Source organism: Centruroides vittatus, unplaced genomic scaffold (genome assembly GCF_030686945.1).
Source record: "Centruroides vittatus isolate TY-2023 unplaced genomic scaffold, ASM3068694v2 scaffold_386, whole genome shotgun sequence".
NCBI classification, from domain to species: Eukaryota; Metazoa; Arthropoda; class Arachnida; order Scorpiones; family Buthidae; genus Centruroides; species Centruroides vittatus.
In genome coordinates this window covers 1,930,113-1,951,895 of record NW_027122706.1, presented here as the reverse complement: position 1 = coordinate 1,951,895, position 21,783 = coordinate 1,930,113, and the positions used below count along the sequence as shown (strand labels likewise).

Sequence of the window (21,783 nt, the reverse complement as noted above, 5' to 3'; positions counted from 1 at the left end):
CTTAAATCGTTAATATTACAAAAATCCGGTAACCTAAATATACGAATTATTTTAAAACCAGGCGAAATCTTCAATTTATTAGTTATTTACACTGTGGATTTCGCATTAATTTATCGTAAATGGGTATCGTGGAGTGAAAATGCTTTGTTTTAAACTGGTGTATTTTGGCATCCCATTTACGATAAATTTAACAAAATGTCGAAGATAAATATTAAATCTTTTTATATAATGTATTCTATTGTTTACTTGTAAAATGTAAAACTTGAAATTATTGAGAAAACGTTGAACTTCCCAATCGATATTAATGATGGAAACGTGTCTACGACGGTTTCGTTTCCCTTTTTAAATTTTTAATGGCGTGTCATTATTTCTTCGTATAACAAAGACACGAACAAAATGTTTGAAAGCAAAGTATCGTCACAGAATACAAATGGCTTACAGAAAACTTTCAATTTCGTGAAAATGGCGCATTATTTTCTAGTTTGTTTAAACAATTATGCACTTTTCTTCTGGAAATAAACACAGTTTTAAACTGAATATCATGCGAAAGAAAACTGGAAAGTGAGAAAAATAGGATTAATAATAAAAATGTCGAGGACAGTGACGTAAATAATCGATGCGGTTCTTCCATGTTTTCTGTAAAGACTTGTAAGCATATTTTTCGATATTCTTAGAGAAGATTCTTCGATCGTTTAAACAAAAAGATGTCTGTATTTATTTATTTACTGTAGCTTGGAATTGAATTATATAAATTGAAGTTTTCTTTATTTTTCTGTAAGATAAATCGAAGCAAATATATTTCGATATTTTACGATGAAGATAGAGCCGAATGAAAAATATGTCTGTCTATCTATATTCCTACTCTACGAATGTTATAGAAATTTGAAGTTTTAGCATTGCAGAAAATGCAATAACCATTAAAAGTTAGAAAATTGTCTAGTTGTGCGATAAACACACGCAAACAAATGAGAGAGTTAAGTTGACATCAAACACTTTGCATATTTTGTACCTCTCTGTGCATGGCGGTAGCTGGTATATCGAGAAAGAAAATCGATCTTCCCTTGCAAACCGACTGCGCTTTGTAATCAATGTGGAAGGAGATCGATACCTTACCGGTTAAGGTCGGAAAAGGATAAAGATTCCTGGATTTTTTTTTATCTTTACCATATCCTGGATTTATCGCTATTCGATTCAGATTAATCAGTGAGTAACGCGCATTTTAACAAAGCGTAATAATTTTGAATAAAAATAAGTTAAAACTGTAAACCTTATTCGAAAATCCATTGAAAATTTATTTATAGTTTAAATTAATAAAATAATCCCCGACCACTAAATTTAAGAAAGAAGTGAAGTGAATTATAGAAAAGTTTGACAATCTAGAATAGAATTTACTGAATGTTTTAAAACTTTTTAAAAATGATAATTGAATAAGTCAATTGGCGATTTGAAAATTTAATTTCTGTTAGGATTAAATTGTCTTTTTGAAATTATAACAGTTCTTCAAATTATTTGGAGAATTACCATCGAAATTTGGTGAAGTATTACAGAAAAAGCTACACTAACAATACTTTAACAAAACTTTGTGTACTAGATTAAACAGCGTTCATAAATATTGATAAAAGATATAAAAAAAATTAATTCTACTATGTTAAATTTATTGGAAATTACTTGTTTTATAAGCCAAATTTGTGTACTGTATACAAGTTGAGTACTCTGTGACTGTAACCAATGAGCGGATTGACCCCAAAAATTATGAATTTTGTTAGATTATTGACAATTTTTCTCGACTTTAACTTATTTATAACTCTTAATTATTCACGTTATTATTGGAAATATCAATATTTGAAAACCTAACATATAAATAAATATTCTTTTCATTTTATTACACCTTCCGACCCGAGGGCACTATCACATTCAATGTGGATTCGGCCAGACCCATGTTGCCATGTTAGGGAAAATCCTCCAGATTCAGGGAAAGGTAGGAATGTTTCAGGGAAAATTTCTTTGGTCTAAAGTTGATTTTAGGCTAACTAGTTTCAACATTTAAAAACTTGTAAATGAAATATATATGTTACCGGCAAAACCCGATTTTACGCCAAACTAGCTTTGCCTAGGCCAAAACTAGTTTGGCGTAAGCGTGTCAGGCCAAACTAGTTTGGCGTAAGCGTGTCAGGCCAAACTAGTTTAGAATTATTATTCAAGTATATTAATGGTTAAATATATTAATGGGTGGGTTAAAGTGTATCTAGGTAACCCCAATGGCAGCGCTTCCGACTGCTCGTGCTCCCGGCGAACTCCTCCAAGAGGGGTACTACTATATATACAAGAGGGGAGCTGCCGGCAGGCCGCCCAGTGTTTAACGTCACTAGTTATTGATTCACGGTAGTTCTTGAATAAAAGCAAACAAAAGTATATAAAAGAAACAGTATCAACAGTAAAATATCAATTAGATGAGTAAATATTGTTCATGTAATGAATTGCCTTTTAATTTTATTTTAACCATTAATATACTTGAATAATAATTCTAAACTAGTTTGGCCTGAAACGCTTACGCCAAACTAGTTTGGCATAAAATCGGGTTTTGCCGGTAACATATATATATATATATATTAATAAGTATTAAGAACTAGAATTTTTCTCTTGGAATTATTCTCTGTCGAGTGCGATTCAGACCGAAATGAAAAGTCAGATTTTTTTATCGATCAATAAAAAACTTCGAAAAAACCCGATAAAATAAAATTGCGGCCTACATTTCTTGATATCGTGTTCGCTTCTCTATGGTTATTTTATGACAATCCGTTTTTAAACACTAGCAAAACGCAGCAATAAACTTTAATATATTATTAACGAACAAAGACGTAACAATAAACGTAATGTTTGTTATAGTGTTTTTGTAATCTGGGGGAAATTTTAGGAGAATAAAAAACTTGTTAGGGGATATTTAGGGATAAAATATATACTTCGAAGTTGGCAACGTGTCAAGCCCTATATAGTGACGAAAGATGGACCTAGCAATTCGACACAATTCGAGGTTTCTCGGGACTCCAACATGAGTTTTCGGTTATTCGGTAGTCAAATGCAATTATTAACTAGAAAATTCTACATTAAATAAATTCTATCAAGAAAGCGGGTCATTTTTTAAAAAATAAATAAACATTTTCGAAAAGAATATTCAAATTTTCACTAAAAGTTGAAAAGAATAACGAGTTTAAAATGTGATCAATTGAGGTGAAGTATGGGCGCATCTCCATGACACTCTCGATGAGGTCCACCAATATGTATGATAAACGGGAAACGACGTCCCGACTCGACTGATCGTGATAAATCATTAAATTCTAAACTGGTTTCGGTAGTCCACGCGATGATTTGGTGGATTAAAAATTAAAATTCTGTTACGAAACACGTGCTTTGTGCATTGCAACACGAGAACCGGTCGAATCGAAGTATCTTGTCAAGAATATCAAAGTTATAAAATATAATTTTGAACGAAATATATTTAAATTAATTGGCTTAATTAATTTTGACGGCGGGAATTTCGTGTAAATCGAATACTTAATTCATTGCTATTGGGGAGGCATTCGGAAGTCAAAGAAGTTATACTTCGATCTAGCTTTTGTAATTTCGATCTTAATGATTTGTAAATATTGTGTTTTCGAGACTAAGTTCCGATCACGTAGCAACGAAATTCCAGTTTAATGTAGGTGTAAAAGTAATATATATTTACCGACTGGCAATAGCAAAATAAAAACGTACATCGGAAAAGTCAAATAAACAAATGTGTCGAGTGCAAGGCGGAGAAGCTACCTATAATTATATTTATAAAATAATTCGATTGAAAAACCATTACATGGATTATTAAATATTGAAATTTAAAAAGATTCACGAATCTTCTGATATAGAAATATTAAGAGATTATTCATTAATTATTTTCGAATCAATTTTAAAATGCTTACCTTTCGATGAATAGTTTGGACGATTTCACTCGAAAATGAGTTATTAATTGTTTCTTCTCCGAAAGTTTCATTTGTAGGTACCACAAGAAATCTAAAAAAAGATTGAAAATGTTAAAGGAAAGAGTGAAAGACGTTTAGAAACGAGAAGAACCTCACTTGATTTTCATGCTGAGAGATAAAGTGTTCAGAAGATCGGACAAAATTCCAAACAATTGCACTTCTTCGTTATCTGTTCGTACTTCCAACCAAGGAGGAAACTGCGGACAAACAAAATTACAATCAATTCGTAGCATAGATTATTGCGAATGAACGGAGATCAACTTACGGAATCGGCAGCGACTCGAAGAGAACAAAAGCTACGGTTGAAGAAAGTATTAAAGCAGGAAAATACTTCCTCCGAAACGCATTCGATTTCATTTAACTTCATTAATAACTTTGGTTATTTTGATCTTTATTTTATTAAAATATTTAACGAAGACTCGGCTCGAGTACTTGCTAATTCTGTCGATCTCTAAGAAAATCGAAGGAAAGAAATTTGATAAATATTTTATAAATTATTATTCTTATTCCATTATTTCTTACAGGCAAATATCCCCTAGAAACGGGAGGATACAGAAACAAATAAATGCAAACGGGTGTATCCTTCAGTGCTTATGGTTCTGCAATCAGTTTTGTTACTTAAAAATACAACCTCGCTTGCAATGAAATTCGTTTACTATTTAAACTTTTGTAACTTTACATAAACTGTTGCGTACAATACATATTAAACCAAGCGCTATAAACAATTCCATTTGTAAATAAAGAAGTTCATTTTAATAAGTCACTACCCTGGATTTCATTAGTTCAAAAGCTATGCAAATCTTAGAACCGCTTGGCAACACATTGCAATGAAGTTCGTTTAGAAAGGATTTTTGGAGAATTTTCTGGAATTTCTCGTAATTTTTATGTCATACACCATATAAAAGACAAGCACCCTTAATCTTGTGAAAAATGGCAAGAGGCAGAAGCACCCTTACATTGGGACACTTGGAACACGTGCCTTCTTTTCGTCTGTGTTGCCCTTCTTCTAATCCCCATGGAAACTCCAGATTCCTTTATCAACAAATAGAAAATTCATGACTTCTAACCTATTTTGCAAATATAAAATAAACTAATGAACGATATTTGCCCATTGTCCCATGCAACATCGTTGTATGTTGACCAAAACTTGGCCTTAGAAGCTAGGATATGTTCCTTGTTTTGAAGGCCAAATTAGCCCTGACTGCAACCAGAGCCATCTTGTGGGAGCACTGATTCGACGTTGAATCATAGTCTGAAGCGTCTTACATAATGTGTGATGCCCTTTTTTTATAACTTGTGCCCGCTCCATTTTGTATAGTCTGCGGGGACACTAGCAAGAGGTAAGGAAGGCAGTACCGGAATCATGTACGTGTTCTTCCCTCTCTAGCATTAAACATAGACATATCTCCGATAGAAAATGTATGGAGATTTTTGAAAAGTAATACGATTCAACTTCTCGTCAAATTGCCGAACAAGTTTGTATCTTCCATGCCTCAACGCTTTGAAACTCTTATAAAGCTGCAATTCCATGATTACAGAATCTTAAATCTTTGAACGCAGTTCAAAGAAAAGTGTTGCAAAGGCTCTGCAGATTATAAATTGCACATTTTAAAAGAAGCATATTTTCCCGAAATTTGAGCTTCTGATATGATTGTATGTTTTATCTTTTATCAGATAATCACTTTTCGTTGCAAAATAAACATCTGCGCATTGTAGTATGAGTTATTTTAAGCTTTTATTGGTAAACGAAATTCTACGCAAGCGGGGCTGTAAATATATCTAATACCTAATTGATTAGGTAACTAAAGTAACATTCTAAAGTAACTGAATAACATTTTCCGAAAAACGACAAGTAGGCACGTGCCTTGATCTTCCCGAATCTGCCTCGAGCATCATCCACATCCTCAAACTCCTGGATACGCCACTGAATACAAAAGTAATAATCAAATTTAACATAAAGTTTGTATTAATAAAGCAAAATGATTTATTAACAATATATAACTCCTGTACAATCTTATCGTCGACGATGATATTATTGACACACGTAAATTCTGATCGTGTACTGTACAGTACATTCCAGAAAAAGATGAGTAATGAGTTTACATCGATTTCACAGCATTTACATCGTATAATTGATTGCAAATAAATACTTATACCTTTCCAGCATATTAACTTCGATTGAACAACCATTCGCTTAAGCAAAAAATCAATTCCGCTTCTCTATAATACAGAAATGTAAAAAAATTCTTTATATCACGAATAAACTTTTTGCCTGTTGAAATCTCTTTTTCAGACGATAACTGTACTTTAATACAAAGATTAAGCATGGAGTTAGTAATAAGAAAATAATACATCACTTGAATCTTTGAACATCAAGAGTAAAAAAACCAATAGCATTCGAAATTTTCCAACAAAGATATAAGATTAATTGGTATAAATTCTATATTCTAAGGTTACTAAATTCGACGGCCGGATGGCCGAGCGGTAAAGGTGGCAGCCTACCGCTCTGGGGGACCCGGGATCGAATCCGAACGGGTCGAATAAACCCCAGGAATTTTTCGGGGGGTGGCCCGTTCGGATATGTCGGGCCCCGTCCCTCACCACCCGGTCGCCCCATTGTGGGCCTGGCCGAACCCATAATGGGCCTACTTAAAGAGGCCCTCTTAGTGCCCACAGGGCGGAAAGAGTTAAAAAAAAAGGTTACTAAATATACTAAATAACAATAGATCAAAAATTCCAAGGAATTCCGATTCATAGAAAGCTTAGCAACAAACCTGAATAAATTATCAAGTTAATCTCCGTGATATTAAAAGTTCCATGTTTATAACATAGCTTGGAACAGAACGATTCTATAAAAACATTTTATAAAGCACGACGGACATTTTCTCAAGTTAATCTGTGCAAGATCCCACCCAAACCGGAAATTCGTATGCATAGACTAACTAAATCAATGGAATATTTAGTTTACTAATTATTTTAATCAAAATTCTTCAATTTTATCATTGAATTAATTACTGCTAATTATTTCGCTCTTAGTTTATTTTTTAAATATTTGTAATGAGATAGGAAGGATAATGATGAATATATTGTAATTTCCAAGTAATTTATCTCACTACAAATCTTCCAGTGACTTTATAATAAAACTTGTTTTAAGAATGCTTTTTTTCGTTCCTAAAATCCAGAACTTTACTTTTACACTATTCGCAGGTATTAGTATCACAAGCAGGTATCACAAGATTATTTTTGCACCAAATTAACTATAGAATATAATTATAAAATCTCTTTTTCGTAATTTTTCGTGTTGAATTCGGAATCTTAATTTCCATATTAGATTAAGTTATGATGAAAACGTTTCGAAATACTGACAGAAAACGAAAGAATGAATCTGCGTGATCATCACAATATTTTTGTAATTTGTTTTTTTTTTTTTTTTAAGCATTAAAAATAAACAGTGGAAGCGATCATCCGAAAACCGAAATCTACTCTAGGACCTGGATAATCGAAAAACCTCGAGTTTTTCGCGGTTCCGGGTATGGCGGAATGTGTAGAAGCACTTGATTGGTAACCTTGAGCACTGAAGGGTTGATCGCGTAGAGTTTTCCGAGCTTTCTTCACGTGTGTAATACGTAAGTAGGAGCTAATTCCCCTATAGAAAAGGCATTCTCCTTGGCAGATCGCTCACGTGCTCGTTTCCTTATTCCAACTAACCATTCCGCCGTCCCCATTGTAAGCCTAGTCGAACCCATAAATGAGTTTGATTACAAGGCCCTCTTAATGTCCACGGGGCGAAAATAATCAAAAATGAAAAACCGTAATCTTACTTAATTTTACTATAAGCAAGTACACGAAAATTCAAATTTTCCTTCCTTTCTGACTTAGTTCAGACTAACTTAGTACTAACTGCAGTAATATCGTGTTATACAATATTATTGCAATTAGAATTCGTGTAAATAGAGAGTAATCTTCCACTAGGTCCAATAACCCGCTGAATTATTCCGGCACTTAACTTTCAATCTTGGTTTTATTTATTTTTTTTTACATTGTTTCGTTTTAAGATCAAATAGAGGCAACAATAAACAGTCATAAATAATTGGCAGAAAGGCAATGAAAAAATTAGTCAAAAAATTGACATCCAAAGAAAAAAACATCTGAGATGTAAACAAATATTGCGCCAAGTAAACATTATGGCACCCGAAATGAAAGACAAATTTTTTCTTGGGAGTTTCTCTTCGATAATGATAAGCTTGGCGCTTCGAAGCGAAACCATACGCTTTTTATTATTGTCTCTGCACTCCACGTAGCCTACTTTAGTAACATGGTGAAGCTTTCAAGAATCAAACATTTCAGAAACATTCTTTGTTTTTCTCATACATCGAAAGCCGGACAAACGACCAAGCGGTAGCATTCCAGTGCCGCCGAGACTGCTGCAAAAGTTTTTAACCTAGAATCTATCGGCACGTCATTTCCATGCTGCACCAGTGGCTAAGCGGATTTGATCCCTAAATACTGATAGTCGGTTCGGGTTCGTACTTAGGCCGACGATCTGGCTCATGAAGTTTTCCCGATTTCCTTCACGTCAATAACGCCCGATCGGTTTCGCACATTTTCCTGATTGCAGATCGCCCTGGTGTTGCGTGCCACTATCTAAAACCAATCAATACACTCGCATTGAGAAAATCATTTGCATTTTGAGTGGCACATACGCTACTTAGTTCAAGTTTTCGCACAGCCCACGAACTGCTTTAAAAAAACAATAATAATGTATAAAGGTTAAGATATTTTTACTAATGCAAAATCAGTCAGGGATTGCGATGATTCGTAATTTTTACTCGGGCAATAGCAAAAATATATCGAGCCTGGAGTTCGTTATATAGAGTATAGCTCTCTAGGCGATATGAATAAATATTTATATAAATGTAAATCAATAAAAGCTATTTACATAAACGAACATACAGGGGCGGATTAAGGCCTAGGCAACCTAGGTACGTGCCTAGGGCCCGTAATTTTTGGGGCCCGAAAATTAGGTTTTTAATTTTTTAATTTTTATAATTAATTTTTATTTTTATTTAACAGAAAAACGTGATATTCATAATTATAGCTGAAACGTATCCAAATTATGCCGAATCGTTGATTGATAAAGTCGACAAGTGTGGACGAGCGTTCCCGTGCTTATGCATCCACGCCCGCGAGTGTCGATGTGTGTAAATACGATCGAGCCTTTACTATGCACGTGTTTAAAAAGTCAAACGTAGCTATTTAAAATCAGTGTCTCCTGAACGTATTGCATCTTATGTGAGTTGTGATTGAAAATTGTGCAATTAAGACTTAAGTACCTAGACTTGATTGCAAATAGATTGTTTTGGATTCATAGTTAATACTTTCTGGAATTCCTAAAATAAAAATGTAAGTTTTTATAAAAGTATTACATTATTTAATTAAAATAATATATAATATAAAATACCACAAATTGTGATTTTGTTTGTGATTGTGATATTGAGTAAAAATAAATTTAATTGAAGATCATTTTCTTCTTTCTTTTTAGTACGTGGTCTTTAAAATGAATTCCTATAAACATTTAAGTGGAAGTGAAAAAAGAAAACGAAAAGCAGATCGAGATAAAGTGGCAAAACAAATGAAAAGATCGTTGGACAAATTTTTAACTCTAGATGGAGAACAATTACAACAATCGTCATCCAGGGCCGGATTTACCAATCCAGGGCCCTGGGCACAAAATCGGTGGGAATCCCCCCTTTAAGAGTAGGCAAATTTGATGATTTAGAAAATTTACACAAAATACTGTACTTTCAATTAAATTTCAACTAGGAAGTTGTAAATTTTATTTTAAAATAAGGTTATTGTAAACATACATATATTTTATTGTGTAAAACTAATTATTTTAATTTAACTGAAAAATACCTATGTGAAATTTTTTCCCGAAATTTTCCGATGTTTCATAGACTTTTTCTCGGGTTTGGTTTTCTCTGCCTGTTGCCCTCATCATTAGGCCACACTAGGCTGTCGCGGTAATAGAAAAGTTTTAGTTTTGTGGGGGCCCCTATTTTGTGGGGGCCCTGGGCACAGGCCCCAAATGCCCTTATGTAAATCCGGCCCTGTCGTCATCACTTTCACAAATTTCACCTGCTCAAACTCCAGAAACATCATTCGTGTCCGAAACTATTCTGCAAAAAGACCAGCAGGAAAAACCAAGCAATTCCGTTTGTGAAGATGAAACAAAAGGAGAAAATATAAATTTAAAATCATCTCAAAGTAATGATGAAACTAAGAGTTTTGTAAACGATATTGCATTATGGCCAGAATACTTAACAGACACCATGCGAGAGTATTATATAAAAAATCCACCAAAATCAATAAATGGATCTTTGGAATCATCTTCTATTCGATGCAACGAAGGGTCAAAACAAATCACAAGAAAATTAACTATTGCCTCTTCTTCAGAACTATTAATAGCGGGGAAAAAGTTAAAAGAGATTGGTTGGCTTATACTGAAACCAACAACTTATTGTACTGTTACGTCTGTAAATTATTTTCCAAGCAAACAACGCTAATGACAAAAGGGACGAATGATTGGAAAAATGTACTTAAAAAATTGTCAGAGCATGAAAACTCCAGTGACCATATTAACTCCATTTTAATTTTTATAACAAGATCTAAAATTATCGGACGCATTGACACTGAACTGGAAAAACAAATTATAAATGAAAAAAAATATTGGAGGGAAGTACTTAAACATGTGGTAGCGACAATCAAATTTATTTCTTCATACTCTTTAGCGTTTCGTGGTAAAAATGAAGTATTTTTTAGTGAAAATAATGGTAATTATATAGGTGCTTTAAAATATTTATCCGAGTTCGATCCATTTTTGCGGGAACATATGAAAAAATATGCAAACTGCGGCACCGGTACTATAAACTATTTGTCGTCTACAATATTTGATGAATTTATTTCTATTATATCGAAAGATTTACAACTCACAATAGTGAACGAAATAAAGGAAGCCAAATTTTACCCTCTAATTATTGATTTAACACCTGATATATCTCACGTAGATCAGCTGACCGTCATTATTCGCTATGTTCTTCCAAGTGGTATAAAAGAAAGATTTTGGGAATTTCTACCTATATTTTCTCATACGGGTGAAAAGTTGGAGAAAGTTATTTTAGAATTTTTAAATAATATAGATTTAGACATCACTAACTGTCGGGGACAGAGTTATGATAATGCGTTTAATATGTCAGGTAAATATAAGGGACTCCAATCCAGAATAGAACAACATATTTTTTCTGTCCATTTTATACCATGCGCAAATCATTCATTAAATTTAATTGAAAACGCTGCTGCCGAAAGTTGCATGGAAATGACCACTTTTTTCAATATCGTTCAGGAATTGTACGTATTTTTTTCAAGTTCTACACATAGGTGGAATGCATTAAAAAAATTTTGTAAGAGCAAACACTTGAGTATTAAACCTATTTGTGACACCAGGTGGTCTGCTCGTTCCGATGCTGTGAAATCCTTAAAGGAAAATTATGAAGAAATTAAACATTGTTTACGTCATTTTTCCTCAAACATAGATGAAAAACCATTAACAAGGTCCGAAGCTGCCGATTTACATAAAAAAACTTGATACATTTGAGTATGTACTGTTACTATATGGGAAAAGATTTTAGAGAGAATAGATGCTTCAAACAAAAAAGACGAATCCCTAAATACAGCAGTTTTAATATATGATTCATTGATAGATTTCATACAAACTGTTAGAGATGATTTTGACAATTTAGAAAAAGAAGCAGAAAAAGTTAAAGATATTGCATATACTAATGATAAAAAACGGCAGAAAATACGAAAACTATTTCATGATGAAATTCCAGAACATGAAATAAGATTCAGTGGCAAAGAACATTTTAAAGTTAATATTTTTTTTGTTGTATGCGATTCTTTAATTAGCAACATTAAAAAAAAGACCTGAGTGATATAAAACTATTAACAATAAATTCGAAACAATTTTTCATGATAGTGACTCTTCAATGGAGGAATTAAAATGTTATGAACAACATTTAAACCTAGCAGAACTGAAAAATGAAGTATTACAATTAAAGACTTTTATAAGTAAAGAAAACATTATTTCGCCTGTATCCATGTGGTCATTTATTCAGGAAAATAATATTATTTCAACATTCCCTAATTTAAACATAATTATGAGAATTTATTTAACCCTTCCAATAAGCAATGCAAGCGGTGAAAGATCATTTTCAGTAATGGCCAGAATAAAAAATTTTTTAAGATCCACATTAGGCCAACAAAAATTAAATAGTTTATCATTACTTTATATAGAAAAAGAGTTATTAAATAACTCTATTAATTATGACAAACTAATTGACGAGTTTGCAGAATTAAAAGTGAGAAAAAAGGCAATATAACTAATCAATCTGGGTATGTTTGTTTAAGTATTATTGTTTGTTTTAATAAATTATGTTTATGTTTGTTTGTTTTAATAAATTATGTTTATTTAATTTTTGTACATGTATATTATTTTTTTTTCTTTTTTTTTCTTGGAATCCGATAATTAAATAGAACTACATACTATATGCTTTAAAACCAAACTACCAAACGCAAAGTATGTGTCATGAGTGAAAAATAGGCCCGGAATTACAATGTTGCCTAGGGCCCGCTTTAGCCTTAGTTCGCCACTGCGAACATCACTAAACCGGATAAATTTGTAAAGCTAAACAACTACCGGATTACATCGTAACTGGCAACGTATTCGCACGGTAAGCGGGAGTTGCGAGTTTGAGTGCCGCTTCGGGCCGATTCTTTTCTTCCAGAATATTCTAAATTATTTAATAAATATTAATTTAATTATAATTATTAAATTTAATAAGAGATGGGCTCTAACAATTTCTTCTAGTGACAAATTATTTAGTAATTAATTAAATATAATCGCGAAAAAGTAGTCCGATGTAATCCGGTAGTTGTTTAGCTGTTAAAGCTGTTTTCTGAAAGTTTAGAAATTTCTCTAAATATTAATCAAAAAATATTTTTCATAACTTCACATTTTACCAATAATAAAATTCAAGACCGGAGTTGGAAGAATTTTACCGAGTACAATGAACCGAGTACCGAGTACAATGTACCGAGTACTGGTAGAAACGGCAGAGGTGAGCAACTTGAAGTTTGAAATGGGCACGATTTCAAGCTCCGAATGAGGGGTTTTACGAATCCCCAATTTAAACGAGCATAAAAGTCCTTTTGGTACGAGCATAAAAGTCAAAGGAACCAAACCGTTATATGTGACCCTTCGCAAGATATTACCCTATAAAGAATTGACTACGTCATTTCCGGTTACGTAACTCAACAGCCAAAAGGGGCGGCGGATTTTCACGGGCGTGGTCTCCGGGTGTCAGGGAACGCTTTACTTTCAAAAAATAACACAGAAATACACACATACGTGAGGGTTTGAAGATAGGAAAAAAAAAAAAAAATCTCGAGAGAGCGGCGCGACTCCCAATCGCGCTCCCCGGAAGTAGCAGTGAAAGGTGGCGATCCTCGTGTTCAGGGAGCTTTTAGCCTTTTCAAGTAGGTTCGGGGTAAAATTGGGACCCTCAAAACGTTCACATAGAATCATTTTGTTCACATAGAATTATCTCGCGAAGGATCGCTTGTAGAGGTGTGGTTTCTTTGACTTTTTTGTTCCTATGATACGCTTTACAGCTCTGTTAAGATACCAAATGTCAAATTCGGAGCTTGAATTGTGCCTTGAAATGAATACAAGTTTCATATTGCTATCCCATGAGCGAGCATTAGTTCAAAATTATGCCGCTACGGCGAACAGCACCAATGGTGGTATTTTCTGGTCATAGTTACAAATTATGAAAGCTTTATTCGTATTTGTATTAGTTAAAGATGAAAAATAAGTTACAAATTTTTAGATTACTTATAAATGAGTGATTTTTTTCATACACAACGTCAGCCTTTTTGCTCGATCCGAAGAGTAAAATGGTATGTTTATCATTTGTTTATCGTGCCGTTAACGTTGTAGAACTCGCTATACGTTAAATAAAATGGAATGTAGTGAGTGTGGTTTAAAATATAGTCATAGACAAATTTTAAACAGTGCTATTTGTGAACCGGTACAACACTTGCGTTTTCTGTACGTAATTATAAATTATAAATGCTTTGTTAGAAATTATTAGTTAAAAGTGAAAATAAATTAAAATTATGGTAGAAATCTTGCTTAAAAATGAATTTTTTCCATGAAAAATTAATACTGTATGATTATGAGATGGAAATATGAATAAAATAAAACTTAGAGAAACTTAAAATTTGATATTTTCCACTAAGAGAAGTGCTGTTAGTATTTGAACATTCTGTAATATGCATAAGTATATAGTCTAAAAAGACTATTGTTTGCATTAATTACAAATTCATTACTCCCAAGACATACGTAACTATGATATTGTCTGGATAACATTACCTCGTATTTTGGACAGGATAGGGTTCAAGACTAAAACCTTCTTTTTACTCATTATAGGTGGGGGACGTAATGTTTGTTAGGGGGAACTACTCTGCATTTTATTTTCTTAATCGGTGCAACTTTTAAAATTCAGTACACTTTTGAAATCAGAACAAAATCTCTAAAAAAATTATGTCTGGTTATTTATCTATTTCGGAACTACTTTAAGCGTCGAGGAAAGCCTAACATAAAGGCTAAAAACTTGTATGCACTGAATTAATTTTGGTCATTTTATGAAGTACAGTAAAACCCCGCTTTACTCGGGGGATGCGTTCCTAGACGACAAAGCGTTAAACGAAACAGAGTTAAACGAGACAATTTTAACATAGAGTAAAGGGAAAGGGGAACACGCCATAAAAAATAAACAGATTTTACTTTAATTTTAAGTTATTTTTATATTAATTTGCATAATAATATATCTTAAATAACACATAAACATATGCACACAGAAATGTAAAGTTCATTTTTTGTGACGAAGGTCCTGACTCTTCTGAAATTCTTTGTTTTTTGCAATAAAGTCGTGTAGTTTCATTTGTCGCTTTTTTCCCTTTCCTTAAGCAAATGTCGGTAGCAGGAGATCGCATCCAAAACGCCTCGTCTTGCTTTTGCACTCTTTCAAAATCTAGATCATTCGTTACAGTTTGGTCGACGATTTCGGTTATCGTTACCAAACTTTTACTAAGAAAATCTGTAGCGAAATTCTCTGCTGTTCTTCGTCTCATAATTACTATTTTTCAGTTCTGCATTCCTTGTTCTGCCAGCTCTTAAACGTTGTCGTTGGTAAGGCTCTCACCAGAAACCTGCGGTAACTCCTCAATATCCTGCTCGTCTACATCTAGTCCTGCTGTATCGATTAAGTTGACGACTTGGTCAACGATAGGCTCTTCTCGTTGAGAATTCTTAGACACCTCTAGCCATACCTTCTTCCACAGTCTATTCATGCATTTATCAGTTAATTCTTGCCAAGCGAAGTCGACATTGCCTACGGCATCTACGATGTTATATTTTTTTCTAAAATTGCATCAAACAAACATAGATTTAAGGAAAGTATAGCGCTACGACGAATTGGCACCTTTTGCTGATTGGTTCGTGTTCGTAAATAATCGTATTATATACGAATCAACGAAATGCCGCGATGATTTAAATCGGCGTAAATTTTGAGCTTTTTTTAGACTTCGAGCAGACCGCGTTATATCGAATCAGCGTTAAACGATGCAGCATTAAGCGAGGTCTTACTCTATTTGCAATTTCTAAACGTGTATTATTTTTTAAACAAATTACAACATATTAAGTCTTCGTCGTCCTTTAACTATTTTACTTTTAACTGATAATTTCGATTAAAGCATTTATAATTTATAATTATTAACAGAAAACACAAGTATTGTACCGGTATATCACAAATGGCATTGTTTAAACTTTGTCTTTGATTATATTTTAAACCATACTCACTACATTCCATTTTATTTAACGTAAAACGAATTCTACAACGTTAAAATTAACGGTACGGTAAATAAATGATAAACGTGCTATTTTACTCTTTGGATCGGGCGAAAAGACTGACGTTGCGTATGAAAAAAAAATCAGTACATGAGATACATTAATCATGTCTGACAATTTGAAACTTTCAAAAAAATATTTGCGTGCTGATGTTCTGTCACCTCAGAAGTGGCCATAACGCAACGAAGGCTTACGATCAAATCTGAAAAACGCTCATAGATAAAGAAAGGTCAAACATCTGTTGCAAATGTCAATGAGCCGATAGTGACTGAACTGTAATCTTTTCAGAAGAAGGCGACGATCTGCGTCATCACGGTGGTGCTGAACAGCAAGTTCAGCATCATCGTGATGACGTAGATCGATCAAAGACCTTCGTCCAAAAATAACATCCTTGCTTATGGTGTGGCAATACGCCATATTTTATATATATTTTTATTTGTATATAATATATTTTCTTTATTCATTTTCTTCTTCTTTGTTCTTTTGTCTTTCGTCTTTCTAAAATCATGTATAGAACAATAGAGCAAAAGAGAAGAAGCCCTGAGGGCTAAGCTTGAGAAAACAAGACACTTTTTGGCTGGACGTCCGAGCGAGAAGAGGTGAACAGATAACTCTGTCGTGTATTGGGAATGACCTGAGGCTAGGAGAAGCTCTCGGGAGTCTTGAGTTCAGGTATAGCGAAGAGAGAAAATTGAGACTAACAAAGAATACCAAAGAGATCCTTGCGAAAAGGACAAGATATAGATCATTCCTTCTGTGTAAGAAACTGGGATCAAGAGTGTCACCACACCTGGGACTACGCTGAAGAACGGGTATCAACTTTCCTATGAACTTCTTTCTTATTCATTTTTACGTCTATCTTTCTCGTTCCTATTTAGTGTTTAATTAGATTAAGGCCTTAGAATTAATCATGTTTTTTTATGTCGCGGTTCTGAAGGCATCAATTGATATTAATTGTCGCGAACCTAATATTAGTTGTGGTTCCCCCTATTGTTTAATCAAGTTTTGCTTATAGTGTATAAGTGTTTTGCAACCAAAATTCCTCAAATGTGTGCAAATTTCTTAAATCTGTGGACCGAAAAAAGAGTTGGAATCCGAAGAACCGCGTTCATCACGAAATAAAGATATTGTTTCTTGTGTACATATCTTTGTGTGCTCCTTTCGCGATGAACATCACAATGGCTTGTCAAAAGCTGGCTATAGCAGCGCCTGTGCTCTTTCACTCAAGTACAGTGCTTTGTTTTATTTTTTTGACTATTAACTACTACATAAATTCCAGCAGCAGCAATTCGCGTTTTTCATGAACTATAGAGGGCGCTGCATTTTTACAAAATGGCTACTTTATCTGGGTCGCTCGTAACTAGTCAACATAAAATTAATCATATATTACAGTCCGATATAATGATATATGCTGCTTGTAGCTATTTATCGAGAAATTTATAGGAGAACAATTATTGCTAGAGGGACACGTCGTTACATGTGATATTATAGAAACAAATGAGAGAGATCGTTCTATACAATTGTGCTCTGTGTGTTAAAAAGCATTAGCTTTGAAATCTGTCCCATCAGGGCCGTATTTACAAGCAAGCTATGTTACCTTTTTGCTTAGGGCCTCGAGTTTCAAGAAGCCTCAAAACTTTCTACAAAAAAGAAAATTGAAGTCAAATTTTCTAATAAATTTTTCTTACAAACCAACAAAATATATTTTAAATACTACACAAAATAAGAAGTAGTTTATATGTTTATGTTAATTCTTTTCTTTTTATGATTGACTTCTAAAAGTGTGACGGGTTGGTAAGAGGCCTGACACAGCGTTCAGCTTAGGGCCTCAAAATGCTTAAATCCGACACTGTGTCCCACACAAAAGTTCTGGCATTTTAAACATTAAGGAAAAATCTTTTTAAAATGACAGCCTAACTTGTTCATATAAAGCCGAATAATCGAGAATATTTTGCCAATTTTTATTAGTCTTTCCGTCGGTTATATTTATGAGCTCCGCATTCTGATTTCCGAATAATCATCTGTTTTTCATGTGAAAATAGACAAAAACTTATATTGGGTTCCCGTAAGGCTTTGAAATTGTAATTTGGAACGCAACAGAAAGCTTTCTATTGTTATTCATCTTTAATGTTGAGAATGATTCAAACGACCCAGATAAAATAGTTCTGTTTTTAAACACCAGAAGGCGAGCATTCGGTAAAAATGCGAATAGCACGGACACGATCCTTTGTTTGCACTTGTAACATGGCCGACTCGATTAGAATGTAATTACATTCGAGGCGCTCCACTCATAACGTTTGAAATGTTCAACACTCCACGCGCCACGCAGTCGAGAATGCGCGTGGTCTTGCATTTACACGTCCACTCCTGCGTATTGCCAATCTGAAAGCAGGAAAGCGCGCGAGAATGTGTTGTATTTTCTTACTGCTCGTTCTTGTGCATCATGATTTTGCTTACATCCCTACGCACACGCAGGAATGGCCGGTTAGTCGCGCTTTTAATATAACTTATATATTGATTTTTCTATCCCCTACTTCTTTTAGACTGTGTTTCGGCAATTGCGATTCTACTAACCGCGCATTTTACTTGTATTCTGAATAGGCAATCTCTATCTCTCCCACGTTAGCTAGGTGTGGATTATATAGTGCGATGGTAAAGAGTCTTCGCCCCTAAGTGGCTGAACTGATTTGCCGACGTCATAATTTACTTTGTGTCTTTAGACGCACCAAGTCATTATTTCGAAGCGTCTGTCGTTTCCACGCCCAGTTCGGACGAATTTTAAATCGCGCTGTATTATTAGAGTGTCTACTAAATCTTACAACCATAAGATTTGTGTCGATTTTTGTTTATTTCTTTATAGGCAGGTAATGGTTTTGAGTAAAACCTCTTATGGAAAACGTATTTAGAGAAATTTTCCCTTTTCGTACCACAAAACCAGTGCAGAAAATTGAATAGGGAAAAGGACTTTCCTGCACCGATAGCAATCAAGTAGAAATTTACGTCATCACCACTTCATAATAAAGAGTTTCGAAAGAATATAGTATTTGAAGTAAAAGGGCAATTGGGATTTTATGCAATCGTCTATAGAAGAGATTCTCATCCATTGACGCGCAGACATGCCAACTAAATGCTACAATAGCTTTTCCTCCATCTCTGCCATATCGGCTGTGACGTCATTACAATAATATCCGATTGCTTAATTAAATTATTTTCCGGATCTGACGAGGCACGATATATTTCGCAAGAACCACTGTAGAATTACTTTTCTTTATTCTTTTTCCGCATTACTTTTCCGTAGTGATTTTTCTTGCGTGAGAGCTGTCTTAAGAAGAAACGCACGGAAATTATTCTAATCGTAAACACCAGAAATCAGCGACAAGTCGTCAAAGATTTGACAGGCTGCATTTAGACTTCGCACCCCTCACCCGCGGCAATTTGGAGAAGAATTTCCTGCAGAAAACGGAAATTTGAATACGAAAGAAAAACTATTTTATATTGATTTTATTTTAGATATATTTAAATATTCAAGTCTCAAAATTTATTATTTATTACAAAAAATATTGCGTGTTCCTTCGAATTTAAATTTCGGCAGTTGGTCGACAGCAAGGAGTTGAAAATGTTTTCCTAAGCCTACAACAAAATAATAAAATTGTTCTTCGGGCGGATAAAGCAGAATAACTTAGTTTAGTTGCTAACGAATGGGAAAGAATGAAGATTTTATAGAACTAGAAGAGGATTCTACAACTGAAATTCTATCAAAGAGTAGAACGCCTATTTTAAAAATTGCATTCAAAACTCATAAACCCGGGGGAAAATGTAGACCTTTAGTAGATTTTCGCAATTCTACTTAAAAGAATATCTTGAAAAGAAATTACACGGTGGTCCCTATTCGGATCACAAAAAAAAAAACACGGGCAGATGCAATTAATTAATTAACGGAATATTAAGTGCGGAGATCCGTTCGAGTTTAAATTAAAAAGTACCCAATCACCTTAGTTTATACATTGCAGTAAAAATAATATTAAAATTTTGTTTCTACAGCACCATGCATATCTACGGAAATTTGCAGAACATGTAAATTAAAAATAATTATAACTTAATTTGAATAGCAGAATGTTAATAAATGACGTATGCAACGACGACGTCACATAAAAATAAAAGAACAATGTTATGCGATCGCGATTGATGTCGAACAGGCCCAAAATATCGATGTAAACTCTGTAGCAGACTGTACCTTTGTAAGTTATTTTCATATTTTACATCTTTGTTAAAAAAAATTATTAACTGTATGCTACAAAACAATTTTATTGTTTATAGACTGAAGAGGGATCGGCGAAAACTGTAAAGTGCAATTTTTAATTTAAAATATGTGCCCTCCACCATAAATTATTAATGACTTGCCCCTGTATAGTACATCATACTTTTCTTTTAACAATAGAGTCGTGCCGGTCATCTATCTAACACCTTTCAAGAGAACAATTTTTAATTGAAATAACATGACTTCCGGTTTGCATGAGAACTCCGCATATACTTAATCGGGCCTCCTGCCCTAAGGTTTCCATATCATAAGGTCTTTCCTCTATCTAAGTCCGTTCTGGAGATGAATGGAAGACAGCCGGACAAGCGGCGACAGTGGGAATTTATAGGTGTACAGTACAATTTTTTCAAATGCAGCCCGATGACACCAGACATTTAATCAGCATGCAAATATGATGAGTGAAACAAGAGCAAAGAAGAAAGCAACGCAAGAGACGTCGGTGTTCACGGATACAGAAAATTTTGTTTAAATAAGAAAATTGCCGATTGAAAACTTTTAAATATTAATAGAAATTTGAATGCCAACACTCGTTACTGCATGGCGAAATGCAACTTCGGAAGGGAATTTAAGACGATTTATGGAAGAAACGATACACTTTTTTGAAATTTTCGTACGAGGAAGACGTTTCAGATGGAATTCAAATAAAAGTTTTAAAATTTGAAAAGCCGTTTTGTACATAAATGGTTTAGAGTTGTCAAACATTAGCAATAAACGCGCATAATTGTTAACAATAGCCAAAGGTCAACAATAGATTCATTATTGCCAGTTGCTTACAATCTGTAGTGCAACAGGCATCCGAGCTCCTTCGCTCGGCGGGGGGTTCCCCGGGACAACTGCCTGCTTGTTGGGCGGATCCGGCGCTCTGCGCTGAACTCGCAGTTGGTCGATTACATCCGGATTAAGATACGGATTCCGGTTCCGCCGTGCGGGCCCCTTTTGTAGCTGGGCCGCTCTCCGGGCGTATCCCGTTCTTGAGCCGCCCTCCGGGCCCCCTTTGGGATTTTCGCTTTATCGGCGGCCCTGGGGCCCACTGTCCCGTTGGAAGAACTCCTTCGGACCACCAAAAAACCAAAAATAGAAATAATATAAATATGAACGATGCACCGGGCCGTGTTCCAGTCCGTCGCACGCGTTCTTCCATTTATTCTTACACACATACTTCCCAACCAATTTTTCTGCTCTACAACAATGTAATCCCTTTCCAACCCCCCCTAAAATTTCCATTTTTATTGTAAAACTCGTCATTTAGCCTTCAACAGTGCAAACGACTATGTATTTCGTAACAATGGTAACAATCGCTTAACGACAATAAAAAAACTGAAATTAATTTTTCATTCGGCATGAATATTTCTATTTCTTTATTTTACGCGGCCAAATTATGCAAAAATGATTATCGTCCACTTAATTGTCTCAAACCTTAGTCT

The 21,783-nt window shown here is 34.2% G+C and overlaps 2 protein-coding genes across 2 annotated transcripts in view; one reads left to right on the top strand and one right to left on the bottom strand.

Moving 5' to 3' along the window:
- Nucleotides 1-21,783, bottom strand: part of LOC136988778 (probable glutamate receptor) — a 30,831-nt gene that overhangs the window by 1,315 nt on the left and 7,733 nt on the right. Inside the window, exons 2-4 of the mRNA XM_067286741.1 lie at nucleotides 4,279-4,464; nucleotides 4,110-4,210; nucleotides 3,954-4,044 (exon numbers count right to left, since the gene is read on the bottom strand). Coding sequence (XP_067142842.1) covers nucleotides 3,954-4,044; nucleotides 4,110-4,210; nucleotides 4,279-4,380 — 294 coding nt within the window. The 5' untranslated portion in view covers nucleotides 4,381-4,464. The remainder of the gene's footprint in view (nucleotides 1-3,953; nucleotides 4,045-4,109; nucleotides 4,211-4,278; nucleotides 4,465-21,783) is intronic.
- On the top strand, nucleotides 10,579-11,658 carry LOC136988777 (zinc finger MYM-type protein 1-like). The gene has a single exon (XM_067286740.1). The coding sequence runs from the start codon at nucleotides 10,579-10,581 to the stop codon at nucleotides 11,656-11,658; it is 1,080 nt and encodes a 359-aa protein (XP_067142841.1).